This window comes from Asterias rubens, chromosome 3 (assembly GCF_902459465.1).
Source record: "Asterias rubens chromosome 3, eAstRub1.3, whole genome shotgun sequence".
In the NCBI taxonomy this organism is placed as follows: Eukaryota; Metazoa; Echinodermata; class Asteroidea; order Forcipulatida; family Asteriidae; genus Asterias; species Asterias rubens.
Genome location: NC_047064.1, coordinates 20,245,640 through 20,260,052, shown reverse-complemented (window position 1 = coordinate 20,260,052; position 14,413 = coordinate 20,245,640). Strand labels below are relative to the sequence as shown.

At 39.9% G+C, this 14,413-nt stretch overlaps 1 protein-coding gene across 2 annotated transcripts; it reads left to right on the top strand.

Moving 5' to 3' along the window:
* Nucleotides 1–201: 201 nt before the first annotated feature.
* On the top strand, nt 202–11,950 carry LOC117288205 (UBX domain-containing protein 4-like). Of its 2 annotated transcripts, XM_033768956.1 has the most exons (10): nt 202–363; nt 709–814; nt 1,097–1,125; nt 1,618–1,739; nt 2,528–2,755; nt 2,994–3,280; nt 8,200–8,302; nt 8,847–8,978; nt 9,903–10,150; nt 11,696–11,950. In XM_033768956.1, the coding sequence occupies exons 1-10, from the start codon at nt 282–284 to the stop codon at nt 11,835–11,837; spliced, it is 1,479 nt and encodes a 492-aa protein (XP_033624847.1). In that variant the 5' UTR covers nt 202–281; the 3' UTR covers nt 11,838–11,950. The 2 variants fall into 2 exon arrangements, with proteins under 2 accessions (XP_033624847.1, XP_033624846.1); XM_033768955.1 differs by lacking the exons at nt 8,200–8,302; nt 8,847–8,978; nt 9,903–10,150; nt 11,696–11,950 and adding an exon at nt 3,906–7,069.
* Nucleotides 11,951–14,413: the final 2,463 nt, after the last annotated feature.

Below are 14,413 nucleotides of genomic sequence, written 5' to 3'. Positions count from 1 at the left end.
AATAATGTTTTGTTTGTGTAAAAAAATAGTTGAGCACTTGACGCCCTCAACGGCAAAATGCTATCATTGAGGTATGGATCCCGCATTCTTAATAAATTAATCTAACGGTTGTAAATGCCAGGAACCAGTCCATTGACCATTTAAGACTGGTTCTCTATTCTGTTTCACTACGTTTCATACACAAACAGTTCTGGAATCCAGACAACAATTACGCGACTTTCGGGTTGTGTGAAATAAAATAGTCGAAGTTGTGGTAATTTTCACCGCTTTGGTCTCGCACCATGCATTGGTTTGAGGGTTCCATCACTGCTGCTATTACAGCAGCAAAACAGAAAAGAGTGTTGTTTGTTGTTTATGTTCGAGGTGGGTCAATTTAGTGAGAAGTTTGAGATGTTTGTATTTTGATTGTGCAACGTCACTGTTTTCTTCAGATAGTGAACGATAATTAATACGGTTATTTCCGACACCGTTTTGTTATGGCCGAGTGAGGGCGTATTATTACTATTTGTTTTATTAGTGCATTTTGATTCAGCAAAACAAGTCAACAATTTCCTTGTTATAAAACTTATATCTTTGAGGGCTTATTAATATTATTGAAGATTATAAATCCTGTTTCATTTGATAATCAGGGTTGACATTAAAATGAGCATTATTTTTGTTGATCGATAAAGACTTTTGTGATGTCACATTGTCATTTATGATTTACAGGTGAAGATGACGTTTCAAAACAGATGGATACTACATGGGCAGACGAGGGCGTTTCTCAAATATGTACTGAGTCTGGTATGATTGTGATTCGATTCAATTCAGACAGGTAAGTAGAAGTGTTGCATAACATTGGCATGTTTTATATTACAAATCAACACATTGACTACATTTACATGAGGTGGTGTTTCACCCATTTTTGAAAAGAGTAAGGGGTAGTTCAAGTTGTCAACTATTTTTCAAGAAACGCTTAACAAAGATGTTGATAAAATGTTCAAGGAAGAGCCATTGAGACCTTCAACCAGCTTTGGATTATTAAAAATGAATGAATAAAAGACATGTTTTGCAATTTGTATGTTTTTGTAATTAACTTCTTTGTTTTTCTCCACAGTGATGAATGTAAGCAGTTCTCGCAGTATTGTATCCTTACACTTACCGTCATTATATAAGAATATGTATTTAGATAAAAATATTGTTTTTGTAGTGTTTATTTATATTTTGTCGATCCCCTAATGGTTGTACGGCTTTTGACTGGCAACCACGAACAAAGATATTGACTTGTAGGGAGACCGCCAACATTGGGGTAGATAGCTCAGTTGGTATAGCGCTGGCACGTTAATCCGGAGGTTGTTGGTTCAACGCCTGCTCTAGTCAATTTCTCTTTGTTCTATCCCAAATCGTTTGATCTTCAGATGGTTAAATAATTCAGATGTTTGATGATAAAGAATGAAATGTGTTTTGAAACACCATGAAATATTTGCACACATTATTTTTATTTTATTTGCCAGCCTGACCATTACTTAGTACTAAATCAATAATAATTACAAATAGTAAATATTTGTAAAGTGCTCAGGGGTTTCTAAGACTAACCAAACCAAACTTGCTTTAGTGATCCTTAACTGTGAGCCACAGACCCAGTCATATGTGTACCTTGTGTATCATTCATCTCTGGAGAGACGGGGATTCCTCTTGAAGGAGCGGCTGGCTACGTGAACGCCTCAGACTTCAAACAAAAGATTCAGGCAGTCCTTCAGGTCAGATTGAGCTTTCTTTATTCTTGATGTTCTGAATGAATTCAATATTAATCAAACCACTCGACTATAACTGATTAATTCCAACCTAGAGCAAGTTCGAGTGGGCATATTTAGTCGACCCGTGGTTGACTACTGACCAGCAACGTACAAGCGCAGTGATGCACTCACTCAAACGACTCATTTGGAAGTCTAGTCAACCTTCTGTCTTTTCGCTATAGTGTCACTGGTACCCCTCTGCGCTTTACACATGTTAGAATGGAACATGCTGCTGGGTCCAGTGAAGAAACCATGGGCTCGAGGCTGGTTCCAAATGGTCGACCACAGTAGTCAACCAATGGTCGACCAGCCTGGGTTCGAGTGCAAATGGTCAACCTTTAGTTAACCATTGTGCACATTCGAACTTGCTCCAATCGTTTGGATATCCAGAGCCCATGGTTCCATTTAATGTGCATGTAAGGACGGAGGAAATATGTAAGGGCAGAAGAACGGTGTGGGTGTGGAGGAAGAGTGTAAGGGCGTAGGAATGGTTATTCCCTCATCAGCCAGGTTAGTCCTGAGAGGGGTGGCACCTTATTAGCCTCAAAAGGCCCTTTTCGAAACGACGGCTTCGGCTTTGGATTCGGCGGGTTGTTTTGACAATTGCGTGTGCTTTGCCTATACACGCTCAGGGATTCAGACGAGAGAACTGAGCCTCAAGCCGAATCCAAAGTCGAAGTCGTGGTTTGGAAAAGGGCCATAATAATAATGTGAATGCTGACAGTGTATTGTGTTCTGTTTTAAATTTGTAGATGGCAAGCACCCAGTCCACATCAAGTCCAGTAGCTGGAACTAGCGGCCAGTCTCCGGCTGCCTCTAGCACCTCATCCAAGCGTCCCTCATCGACTCCATCCCAGCCCATGGACACCGTAGCTGCTACCGACACTCAGAAGAAAGAACTGTCTAAGCTTGAAAAGGCAGCGAAGCTCAGACAGAAGATGGAGGAGATTCATCAGCAGAAAGAAAAACAGAAAGCAGACGTGAGTCAGCGTCGTTTTATAATAATATAAATCAGTAATGAGATTCAGGACTTCAGGATGTACTCTTTAGACGCAAACCTCTTTATAACAGTACTCTTTATAATGAGGGTTGAGTTTAGTTGAGGTTAACCTCCTCCTCCCCCCCCCCCAAAAAAAAAGGAAGAAGTTTGTTTTGTATCAATCTTTTAGATAATTGATTATGTCTTCACAATGTTATGTTAATTTCATGTGTTCCTAGGAAGCAAAAATGAAAGAAATCGAACGCAGAAAGGTCGGTCAAGCTGTCCAGCAATCGTCGCAGGAACGAGCCGAGAAAGAGGCCAGACGTCTTGCCGGGGAGATCCGAAAGGAGAAAGAGGAGGACAGACTCGCCAAGGAGCGTATCCGCGAGCAGATAGCGAGAGACCGAGCCGAAAAGCAATCAAAATATGATGTAGAGAAGAAGGAGAGATTGAAGACGAAGGAGGCTGCGTCTGAAGCTGCTAAGATTGCCGCTAGTGAAGCTCCGAAAAGAAAGATCAATATGTGAGTAGGGTTAAAATAATTCATAGTTTACCCTTTGAGAAGGGACTCCCGACTTTTACATGTATGCACAGCTTACTGTTAAGATGGGTTGTTCTAAAGCGTTAATTGGTTTGAGTTATAAATTAGAGATTAACTGGTCTGGGTGACTGTTTAGCGTGAATTTGTCTGAGTTACAAGGCATGCTACCCCAGTTGATTGATGAGTGGTTTGCAAAAAGTTCCAAATGTTTTTATTTCATTGTATGAAACTTCACCTTCATTTTATACAATCATTTAGCATTTAGCAACTGCTTGTCAATACAAAAACACCACTTTTGGCCCCAATCTCTGTTCTATTATCTTTCTTTGGCTGTTTCACCTGTATGGCAGACAAAGGGCCTCTAGATTTGGTTGCATGTTAACTAAAGAAGTGTAGCATGCATCGGAAAGGACTTTGAGTTGATTGATACGGATGATCACCGGAGAGAATTAAAAGGAGAGACTAGTGAATAGGTGGCATTATCAGCTACATGTACTTCAGCAATCTGTTAAACCAAGATTAATCCCAATCAACTGACAACACTCGGCAAACTGACCTCCGAAAGCTGTTGCTAATGTCATGTCCTTCCATCTGCTTCCTTGTGCAGGTCAAAGGGCAAAGGTCAGAGAAGGGAAGGACTTGAACCGGTTACAGTTGGGAAGTACAAAGTATGGAACTGTCTAAAATGTGATAATGAGTATCACCAGCCCGGAAGTCTGTACCGTCACATGAGGATTGAGCATGGGCCCAAGTTGTTTGGATTCTGTCGACAGTGTTCCTTCAAGACTAATCGGAGAGACAACTTAAGACGGCATTACAGGATGGAACATCCTCTCCAAATAGATGAACTAGAATCCATACGATTTGAAAGCATTGAGGCAAGAAATGAGCGAGTTCAAAGTGAAAAATCAGAGACGGCTCCAGCGACCTCTAAGAGACGTGCAAGTAGAAAGAAGAAGGTCAGAAAAGACACGACTGTGGCCAGTAGTGTGCCTTTACCGACCCATCCGTCTGAAGATGTTTCTGGGATTAGCAATACAGCAATAACATCAGTGGAAGGACACTTACAAGACGCACAGGAAAGTGAACACAATCTTCTCTCTGTCCCTATAAAAGTTGAGCCAGACAAGCAATCGTTGGATTCACAACCTATGTCCGAGTTAAGTTTGGCCGCTTTTGGTTCTCAGAACGATGAGAACAGCTCTGATTTATATGAAAGGATAGCAGGAGGTAGCACAGACATGCACCAGTGTCCAAAATGTACAAAGCAATATACTCAGTACACGAGTCTGTGTCGTCACATTAAACTGGATCATGGACGTCGAACTTTCTCCTGGTGTAGACGCTGCTCCTTTTACAGCAACAGAAGAGACAACCTCCGCCGCCACTACAAAAAGATGCACTTGCGATACTTCTCAGATTTTAAAAAGATCACTCCTGAAACCAAGAAACAGAAAAAGAGACGGGAGCAACAGGAGGAACAAGGAAGTAACCAAATTGATGTTCAGGCTAGGGAAGAGCTCATGCAAGAGATGATGGGGAGAAATGAGTATGTAGGGGCTGTAAATGAGTCTACCTTTTCTGATGATGAATCGCAGATTTATCACAGCGACTGGGATCTGTTTGATGACAATGATCTAGGGGAAGAAAACAATCCAGAAATGATGTCCGATTCAGAGACACCAGAATTCGATCATGAAACATCCCCATCAGATTATGAGCCTTTCCATCAACATCTTGGAATGTCTGACCTCGTTGGAGATGCTTCTGCTTCAGAGATACCTTCAAGTAGTCGACAAAGTCTAGACGTCTGTAACAGCTTGCTTCCTTTTATGACATGCTCTTCTGATCAAGATGGTCCCTTCAGAGACTTGGGGCCGGACAATGACATCAGCCAGGTACAAGGAATAGGTGGAGATGCTTATTCCTTCAAGTGCCCGAAATGTAAAAATGTGTATCAAAACAGGAGCAGTCTCTATCGACATCTACGTAGCGACCATGGCCCTCCGTTTTTCCTTTGGTGTAGACATTGCGTCTTCCACACTAAGCGGAAGTACAACCTAAAGAGGCACTACTGCCATCTTCATCAGCAGTTTGTAGGCGAAGTGGATATCATTGAGTTTGAGACGAGGGAGGAAGTGGAACATCGTACGGGACAAGAACTAGTGTTGAGAAACAGGGCTAAGTTAAGCAAGAAGTCCCCCTGGACAATTAAGAAGAAATACAGAAACATGAAGGCTCTCCCTCAAGGATCCGACACCTTAAGATTCACTGAGGAGGACAAAGAGATCAGAGATACATCGATAAACGCTTCATGTCTAGCCAGACCAAACATAGGAAGTTCATTTGTATCTGATGCGATCGCTTATCCCCAGAGTATTAGAAAGACGTCTGCTTCTTCAGCGACAATACCGACTGAGGGTAACTTTCCCCTACAAAGAGGTCAGCTAGTTAACGCACCGCCAATGTCTAATAAGTCATTGCAGCCTGCAATGTATGGAGGTTCTGGAATGTCCAACACTAACAGTGTTTTGAATTATCCACAGAGCACTTCAACTCCACGAATGGTTCATGGACAGGCCCCAAACTTTGTTGCATCCAACTCGATGAACTTCCCTCCCAGATCTTCTGCTTATATTCCTTCTTCTAAACAGTCCCCTGTAGTATTCAAAAGACCTTACGTACCACCTGCTAACAAACATGTACCAAACCCTGCACAAAGCAATACTTCTCATCATTTGGTCCAAGAACCAAGTTCTGTAACTGCTGTTCGTGGTCGGGGTCAAGAACCAAGTTCTTTGACTGCTGTTCATGGCCGGGGTCAAGAACCAAGTTCTGTAACTGCTGTTTGTGGTCGGGGTCAAGAACCGGGTTGTTTGACTGCTGTTCGTGGCCGGGGTCAAGAACCAAGTTCTTTGACTGCTGTTCCGGCCCAAGAATCAAGTCTTGAGACCTCATCACAAGGCCTAGTCAAAACACCAAGTTCTATAACGGCTGCTTGCAGTCTGGTCCAGGAACCAAGTTCCATGACTGCTTTGCATGGCTCGAGTCAAGAACAAAGTTCTGTGACGTCAACGTGTGAGAACCCAAATACAAGTGTACCCCTCACCAAATTGGAAAGAGTTTTACGAGGGAAAGTGACAGAAGTGGTGGAGGAATCTCACACTGTGACATACTCTGGTGGGGAAAAAGTCAAGGAAGAGACTATAAAAAGGACTTATAAAGTTATGTTCGATGCAGAGTTTGGAGACGGAAAAGTCAAACCTTTTTAAATTATACATGTACTGTATAGTGTGGTCTTCTCTGCCTTACTCTCGTTCTCTCTCATACTGTGATGTTTGTAATGGACTAGAACCACAAGGCTTGAATTTGACACTAGTTTAATTTTAAAATGAGAAAATATAATTAGCTGTTGCAAACATGCAATCTTGTAATGCAGTTTATTACTAAGATTCATAATAAATGAGGAAGACCTGGTTTTTTTTTTTTTTTTTTAAAGGTGTAAAAGGAACTGTCAAGAAAAAAATTAAACCAACACATGGAAACTTTATCAGATCAATCATTTCAATAGGTGTTTGTGAATCAATTAACTGGAAAACTTAGAGGAATTTGGCCCCATGTGTTGCAAAAAGTTAACAACTATGTTGATTGTTGATTGTGGTGACTTATTGAAAAGTGAGTATAACTGATATCAATGTCTAATGTAAAAAATTTAAAAAAAATCTTTAAAGGAACACGTTGCCTTGGATCGGTCGGGTTGGTCTTTGAAGAAGTGCCCTCTAACCGTTTGTTAATAAAATCGATATGGTTAAAAAGATGTTGTAAAAGTAGATTACAATGATCTACACAAATATGCCTCGAAATTGCACGGTTTTCTATTTACATAAACCGCAAGGGAAACTGACTGGGTAAATTTTGTCACGTTAATCTGGATGTCGTTGGTTCGAATCCCACTCTAGTCAATTCTTTGTTCAACCCCAAAAATCATTTTCTATTTACTTCGTCGACAAACACAGTCGGCCATTTATGGGAGTCATGGGCGACCGTGTTAGTTCGCGACGTAAAATGACAACCGTGCAATTTTGAGTGCTAATTGTGTGGGTCATTGTATTCTACTTTTAAAAAATCTTTCTAACCATATGCATTTCATAATAAATGGTTTCAAACGCTTTTCATAGACCAACTCGTCCGATCCAAGGCAACGTGTTCCTTTAACCTCTACCTCCTAATGCATTCCTTTATGGAATGGCCTCAAATTTAAATCTTCTTGTTTCTAATCAGCGCCCACCTCAAAATATTTCTGACCACAGGTTAGTCTCTGTGTAGAGCTTTATCCTCCAAATTTAAGCAAAACTTGTGAGTAAAATGTATTCCTTTGAGGATTTGTGATGGCTGTAGTTTAACTCTTTCATCAGTGCCTGCTTGTTTTTTTACGCAGTTTATTAAGGTTTTTCAAAACTATGTATACATTTTTTTTTTAAAGTCTCTCTCACCAAACGAAATTGACCTGGATGATGTGTGTTGCCTTGCTACATACCAAAGTCAGTAGTATTTCTTGAGGAATGCCCTCTCGTGATAATGTGTATACTATTAGCAAACTAATTTTCTACAAAACACAGCCAACACTTACGTAAATTTCGTTTACGTTTTGACTAGTATCACTAGTCATCCTCAGAACGAGACACCACCAGTCGGTTGGTGGCGCTGCTTCCTGCTACGGCCACTGGATGGTGGTTTGGCTGATTGTGTCGTCCCCCGGGGTGAAACTTGGTGTATTTTATTGGTCGTACATGTACGATGACACTTTTTGAATACATGTACGACTTTGGCAATGAAAGGGTGAGGGACAAAATGTGAGTCATTGTGTCTTTGAATTCATGTTTGTATTTTTGTTGTTTCAGGGACGTTGCTCGTATCCAGTTCAGATTACCAGATGGATCAACACTCATGAAGCAATTCGATGCTAAGGCCCCGCTACAAGAGGCTCAAGACTTCTTAATGCAGGTGGGATGGAATTTCTGTTTATGTGGGTTTAAATTAAATGTTGGGAGAAGAAAGTAAGGACCTTATTAACCTGAGAAAGGTTGGTGGGACTAAATACATAAACTGTCTTTAGAAAACTCTCAGTTTTTTGTGTTGTGTGTTTTTCTGTCATTTTAAGCCTTTCCCAAAAACTTTGATAGGGTCAGTTTCTTGACGCAAATACAACTTTGACAATTTTAAGAATTACGTGTAGATATTTATATTATTTTTTGAGCTTGGAGCAGTCTTTTTCCAATACTTCATTCGCCTCCTTTGATTGTTTCTTGGAAACTGTATGATAAAGATTGTAATGTGTCCGGAGGGCTGGATTTCACAAACCACTAAGTATCATCTGAAGATGAGTTTCAAGTATTGGAATAGTGATTTGTGTTTGGACATTACACTGCTTCGCAATTGAGGTTGATACACAGTTAAGATCAATCTTAAATCTTCATCTTTTGCGCAATGTTACCCTTGGCTACTAATTTACTTTATCTTACAACCACAAAACTTATTTTACCAACAGAATATTGGCTCAGCAATGAGAGAGTTTACGATGTCGACCACATTTCCCCGACGCCGATTTTCATCTACGAACATGAACTCAACCTTTGTGGATCTTGACCTGGTTCCAACAGCAGCAATTATCGTGGTTCCGGTAAGTTATTTAAAAACAGATGGGGAGTGTAAGAACGATATGAAGCTCTACATGAATGCACAATAAAGCCTGGTTCATACTTTCTGTGAATGCGAATGCGAAGCAAAAGTTGCCTACCAAATTTGCAACAAACCATTTGCATCAGTTGAAATGTGCTCAACTCCTGTGGAACGTTCGCTGCGAAAACAGCCATGTGACTTCAAAATTCACTTCGCATTTGCATTCGGACTAAAGCCCGGTTCATACTTCCTGCGAATGCGAATGTGAAGCGAATCTTGACGTCACAAATTCGCAACGAACAATTCGCAGCAGTTGAACTCTGCTCCACTCCCTTGCGAATAATCGCTGCGAAAGGAGGGTGTGACGTCAAATTCACGTCAAATTCGCTTCGCATTCGTTTGCAGGAAGTATGAACCGGGCTTTAAGGACATAGTTTTGCAACTGTTTAGGTGCAATAGGTAAGGTGCGGTGCCATCTCTCTTGTGAAATTAGGTGGTTCTGAGGAGGACTGGAATTGAGAAAAGTTTTTTTTGTTAAAACGTTTTTTTTTTTGCTCATCTTAAGGAGAATTCTTGACTGCTTGTGTCATTGGTTCGAATCCCATCCGAGTAATATGCCTGTGAGTTTTTTTCATAGAACTTGTGGGAAAGTATATGCCTGTAGTGTGTACACATTGATGCAAAGTTAACATGTATTAAACCGTTGCTCTAGCTACCGGGCAAATCACTGGTCTTGTTTCTAAGACATCTGCTCTAGAATTGAAAAGTTTGTGGTGTCATTGTAATAAAGGGTAAAAACCAAACAATATTCTTTATCTCTGTTGCAACCGAAGCTATCGGCAACCTCTGTGATCTAGTTAGTAAGTTAGAAACTGCTCTGGTGTAAGAGTAAAACCAAATCATTTTCTTAATGTTGATGTGTTAGGGTCGCTTGAAGGACATCCCAGCAGCTGGTAGTCCCTCATCAGCAGCATCCAAGTCTGGTAGCTCGCTTGGCTTCTTTACCATGCTCCTAGCACCACTCATCTTTCTCTGGAACGTCATTTATAACTTCCTGTTTGGCCGACCGAGCCAACCAGAGGTTCAAGCTGCACAGAGTCGGGTGCCTGTGGAGCAGACTGCACCATCTGGTAATGAATATGCACAGAGTTCAACAGGTGCAAGACCTAAAAGGTAATGTGATATTGGACAAACCTAAGGCTGTGTAAAAATTAGCGGATACGGCTTTGGAACAACTACGGCTACAGTTACCTCACTGTGTAATCATGTATTGAACTATAGGTCATCCTTAGCATCACCTTTAGAAACAGTCCCAGCCGTGTCTTCCAGTTATAACGAAAGTTCAGCAAAACAAAATACATTGATCTAATTAGTTTTTTTTTGTTTTTTTTTGATGAAATTTAGTTAAAAGAAGGGTAAAGATTTGATGATAATCAAAAATTTGGTGCAATGAATTTTGCCTGACTTGTTTTTGTGGATTCTCAGACAGAAGCATGTGCTACTTTAGTATTGACACGCTGGCAACTTTTCAATCTGTTCAACTGATTTTCTCCTTTTTGCTTTAAAATAAGCGCCATAATAAAAATAAAAAAACACTGTACACAATAAAGTGTGGTTGGCCATTTCCTCTTGTGAAGTAACAACCTTGCATATGTCAGTGTGTTAATAGTTGAAAGATCACAGACAAGATTAAATCGATTGGACAATGTTTTTACTATTTTTTATGGTCCCAGGTTAGGAGAAGGGCACCAGGTTTAGAGAAATGTGCTATTTAGTAATTTAGGGACATGCAGCTGATTTCACAAAACTTTGCGCAACTGCGAAAGTCCACTTGCGCAACGCATAAGTTACGCCATAAACATTGCGCAAGTGGACTTACGCAGTTGCGTAATGTATCGTGAAAACGGCTGCAGGGGTGGACTAGTCTTATCTCGAGTTAGGATGAGTTACTCGTCCTTACTAAAGCCTTAAGTTTTTAATATCTCCTAGGACTAGTCATAACTTTCCTAACTCTTTGTGAAATCAACTCCAGAAAATACAAAAACAATTCACTGAGTTTAGTCAAAGTGTGGCCTGGAACCACTGATTTGGGTCATTCTGGCTGGTCTGTTTTTTTGGAGTGGGCATCTCTAATTTTAAATTTGGAGGTTTGAAACAAATATGCCATGCCTTTCCACCATGAATGTGCTGTTTTTTTAAACTAGGTTTTTACCTTGTTTTGGTGTGGTGTTTTTAATGTTGTATTGTTTTGGTGTGCTTTTTTTTAATGTTTGTTCTTTGCAATTTTATCCACCTTTTTGTTGCCTTCTTGTAATGTTTAAAAAACACATTTTTTAACTTAATTTGATTGCAGATTTAATTTATTGTACTTTTTAGGGATGGCCCATTGAAAATAATCTTATAAGGCGATATGGTTGCCGTCAATAAATGAACATGGTATTATTATTAATATTATTAATATTATTACATAGGATTCGAACTGCCTCTAGCTACCGGGCAACCTCGGTAGTCTAGTTGGTAAGACACTGCTCTAGAATTGCAAGGGTCGTGGGTTCGAATCCCACCCGAGTAATATGCCTATGATATTTGTTCACATGACTCGGGGAAAGTACTGAGTATACAGTGCTAACACACATCGGTGTATGGGTAAAAAACAAAATTAATAGTATTATTTTTATTTTAATTTTACAAATAGTATTTTCTATTTGTTGTCCTTAGTTCCCAGGTCAGGAGAAGGAATCCAGGGGCTGGTGGTTCATCTTCCAGACAGGAAGGAAACATCCACCGTTTGGCAACGGTTCAAAACGATGACGATGACGACAATAACACATGGAACGGAAACTCAACACAGCAAATGTAAAAAACAATGTTGGCAATGTATTTTATTGGTCTTTATGTAGTCTGGTCCCCTGCCCAAAGATTCCTTGACGTCTCTTGTTAAAAATCTCAGGTCAGGTATCACCCACGGTTAAAAATAGATCATGACGCAACTTGTCAAGGTCGGGGGTCATCTCCAGGGAAACCATGTCTGCACGTACTATCTACTAGCGTTAACGTAACCCTCCTCCCAACGGCCGCCAGCAGGGAGGCCGGAGGGTTACGAGATTATTTTGATCTTCAATTAATGACAATCTGGTTCAACACGTATAATTTCGACAGCTAGTCACCAGATTTTTCCCCAATTTTACCACTTTTAAAAATCATGAAACTTAATCCTCAATCAATGTCTAATGAACACTCAAGTCAAAACACCTTTGAAAAAATATTTTTGACGAAAAAGGACAAAAACTTACCAGATCCCGGAGCGATTTCCCAGGTTTATATTTTGAACAACGCTTTATTTAGGCACAACGCCTGCATTGGCAATAACTGGCATAAAAACTCCTGGATCTATGGCCGACAGGACTGACATTACGAGTCCGTACCGAACATGAACGATACTGTCCGAATGTTGACGACAACACGTTCGGAACATTTCGAATAACTTCGAAGGAGGAGGAATTCCTCCTTTTTGGTCTCGTGATTTTGGGTGATACCGGACCCTAAATTCGACAGAGCCTAGTCAGAGATTTTTGGGTCTGGGAACCAGACTAGTCTTTATGTTGTAAGGGTTAGTTTGTTTGTCACAAGAGGGCGACAGTCATCTTAAGTAGTGTTAGAAGAACTGATGGTCAACCACCTGTTCTTCTCTGAACCAACACTACACAAAAGAGATTTACACATGGTGCCACCGCAAACCTCAACTGAATAATGACATGGATTTTTTTGTCACACTGTTAATAATGAAGGAGGCTTTATTCAAAGCAAATGTAAAATCTATTTCCAGTTATAGTTGGGGTGGAGGGTCTATCTGATTTTTTATTTAAAGTGGTTTATGATGTTACCATAGAAACAAGATTGAGAATGCTGAGCTCATTGTAATGGTTATGCTGTGATTACCCTCTATGTCAGTTTAGGAGTGTTAATACAATGTGACATGCCTGTATGGTATAATTAACCATGTCAACCAGTGGGAACGGAAGGCTGTTATTTGGCGCACATCTAAAATGGAAGCCTGCATGACCTTAAAGCAGATATGCATAGATACCACACAGCATTCTCAAAGTTCTACAAGTTTATTATTTGTAGATGTTCAGACCTGTATGCTTGGTTTTTGAAAGGGCAAGGGCACCAAGGCATATTCTCATTGGCAAAGGGCACTCTGTGAGGAAATTCTTAATGTTCTACTGGAGCATTTCAAGGGCACCAAGGGGGCATGGAGGCAATCGCCTTCGTTGCCTCCATGAGGTATCTGGCCTGGATGCTACTAAGCTGTAATGTTAGCATTTACATCTAAGGATTGCTTGGTCTTTTGGATTTATTATTTTTGCCATGTCTGTTTTTGTTAACAAAATTTCTGTAAGTTATTGCCCCCATATCATATAACATAAATTAAGATGGAACTTGTTATGTAAAAACTAGTGATGAATTATTGGAACTGTGTCTATATTACGTAACAGTAAATTTTTTATTGAACATTTTGGCTGATAGGTAAATCAATGTTTTGTTTTTATTAAAAAGGATAATGATATTAAGGTTTTTAATATCAAGGGAAATACATACATGTTGCTGGGGATTCTATAGTAGTTTTAATTTGGATAACCATCAGCTGTCACATTGTTTTTAACACACTAAAGACACTGGACACTATTGGTAATTGTCAAAGACCAGTCTTCTCACTCGGTGTATCTCAACATATGCACAAAATAACACACCTGTGAAAATTTGAGCTCAATTGGTCATCGAAGTTGCGAGATAATAGTGAAAGAAAAATACCCTTGTCACATGAAGTTGTGTGCTTTCAGATGCTTGATTTCGAGACCTCAAATTCTAAATCCGAGGTCTCGAAATTAAATTTGTGGAAAGTTACTTCTTACTTGAAAACTACGTTACTTCAGAGAGAGCCGTTTCTCACAATGTTTTAAACTATCAACCTCTCCCATTACTCGTTTGCCAAGTAAGGTTTAAAGGCAGTGGACACTATTGGTAATTACTCAAAATAATTATCATCATAAAACCTTTCTTGATTACGAGTAACGGGAAGAGGTTGATAGTATAAAACATTGTGAGAAACAGCTCCCTCTGAAGTGACGTAGTTTTCGAGAAAGAAGTAATTTTTCACGAATTTGATTTCGAGACCTCAAGTTTAGAATTTGAGGTCTCGAAATCAAGCATCAGAAAGCACACAATTTTGTGGTTTTTGCTTTCATTGTTATCTCGCAACTTCGACGACCGATTGAGCTAAAATTTTCACAGGTTTGTTATTTTATGCATATGTTGAGATACACCAAGTGAGAAGACTAGTCTTTGACAATTATCAATAGTGTCCACTGGCTTTAATGATAACAATTATTTTGAGTAATTACCAGTAGTGTCCAGTGTCTTTAAGTCAGTATA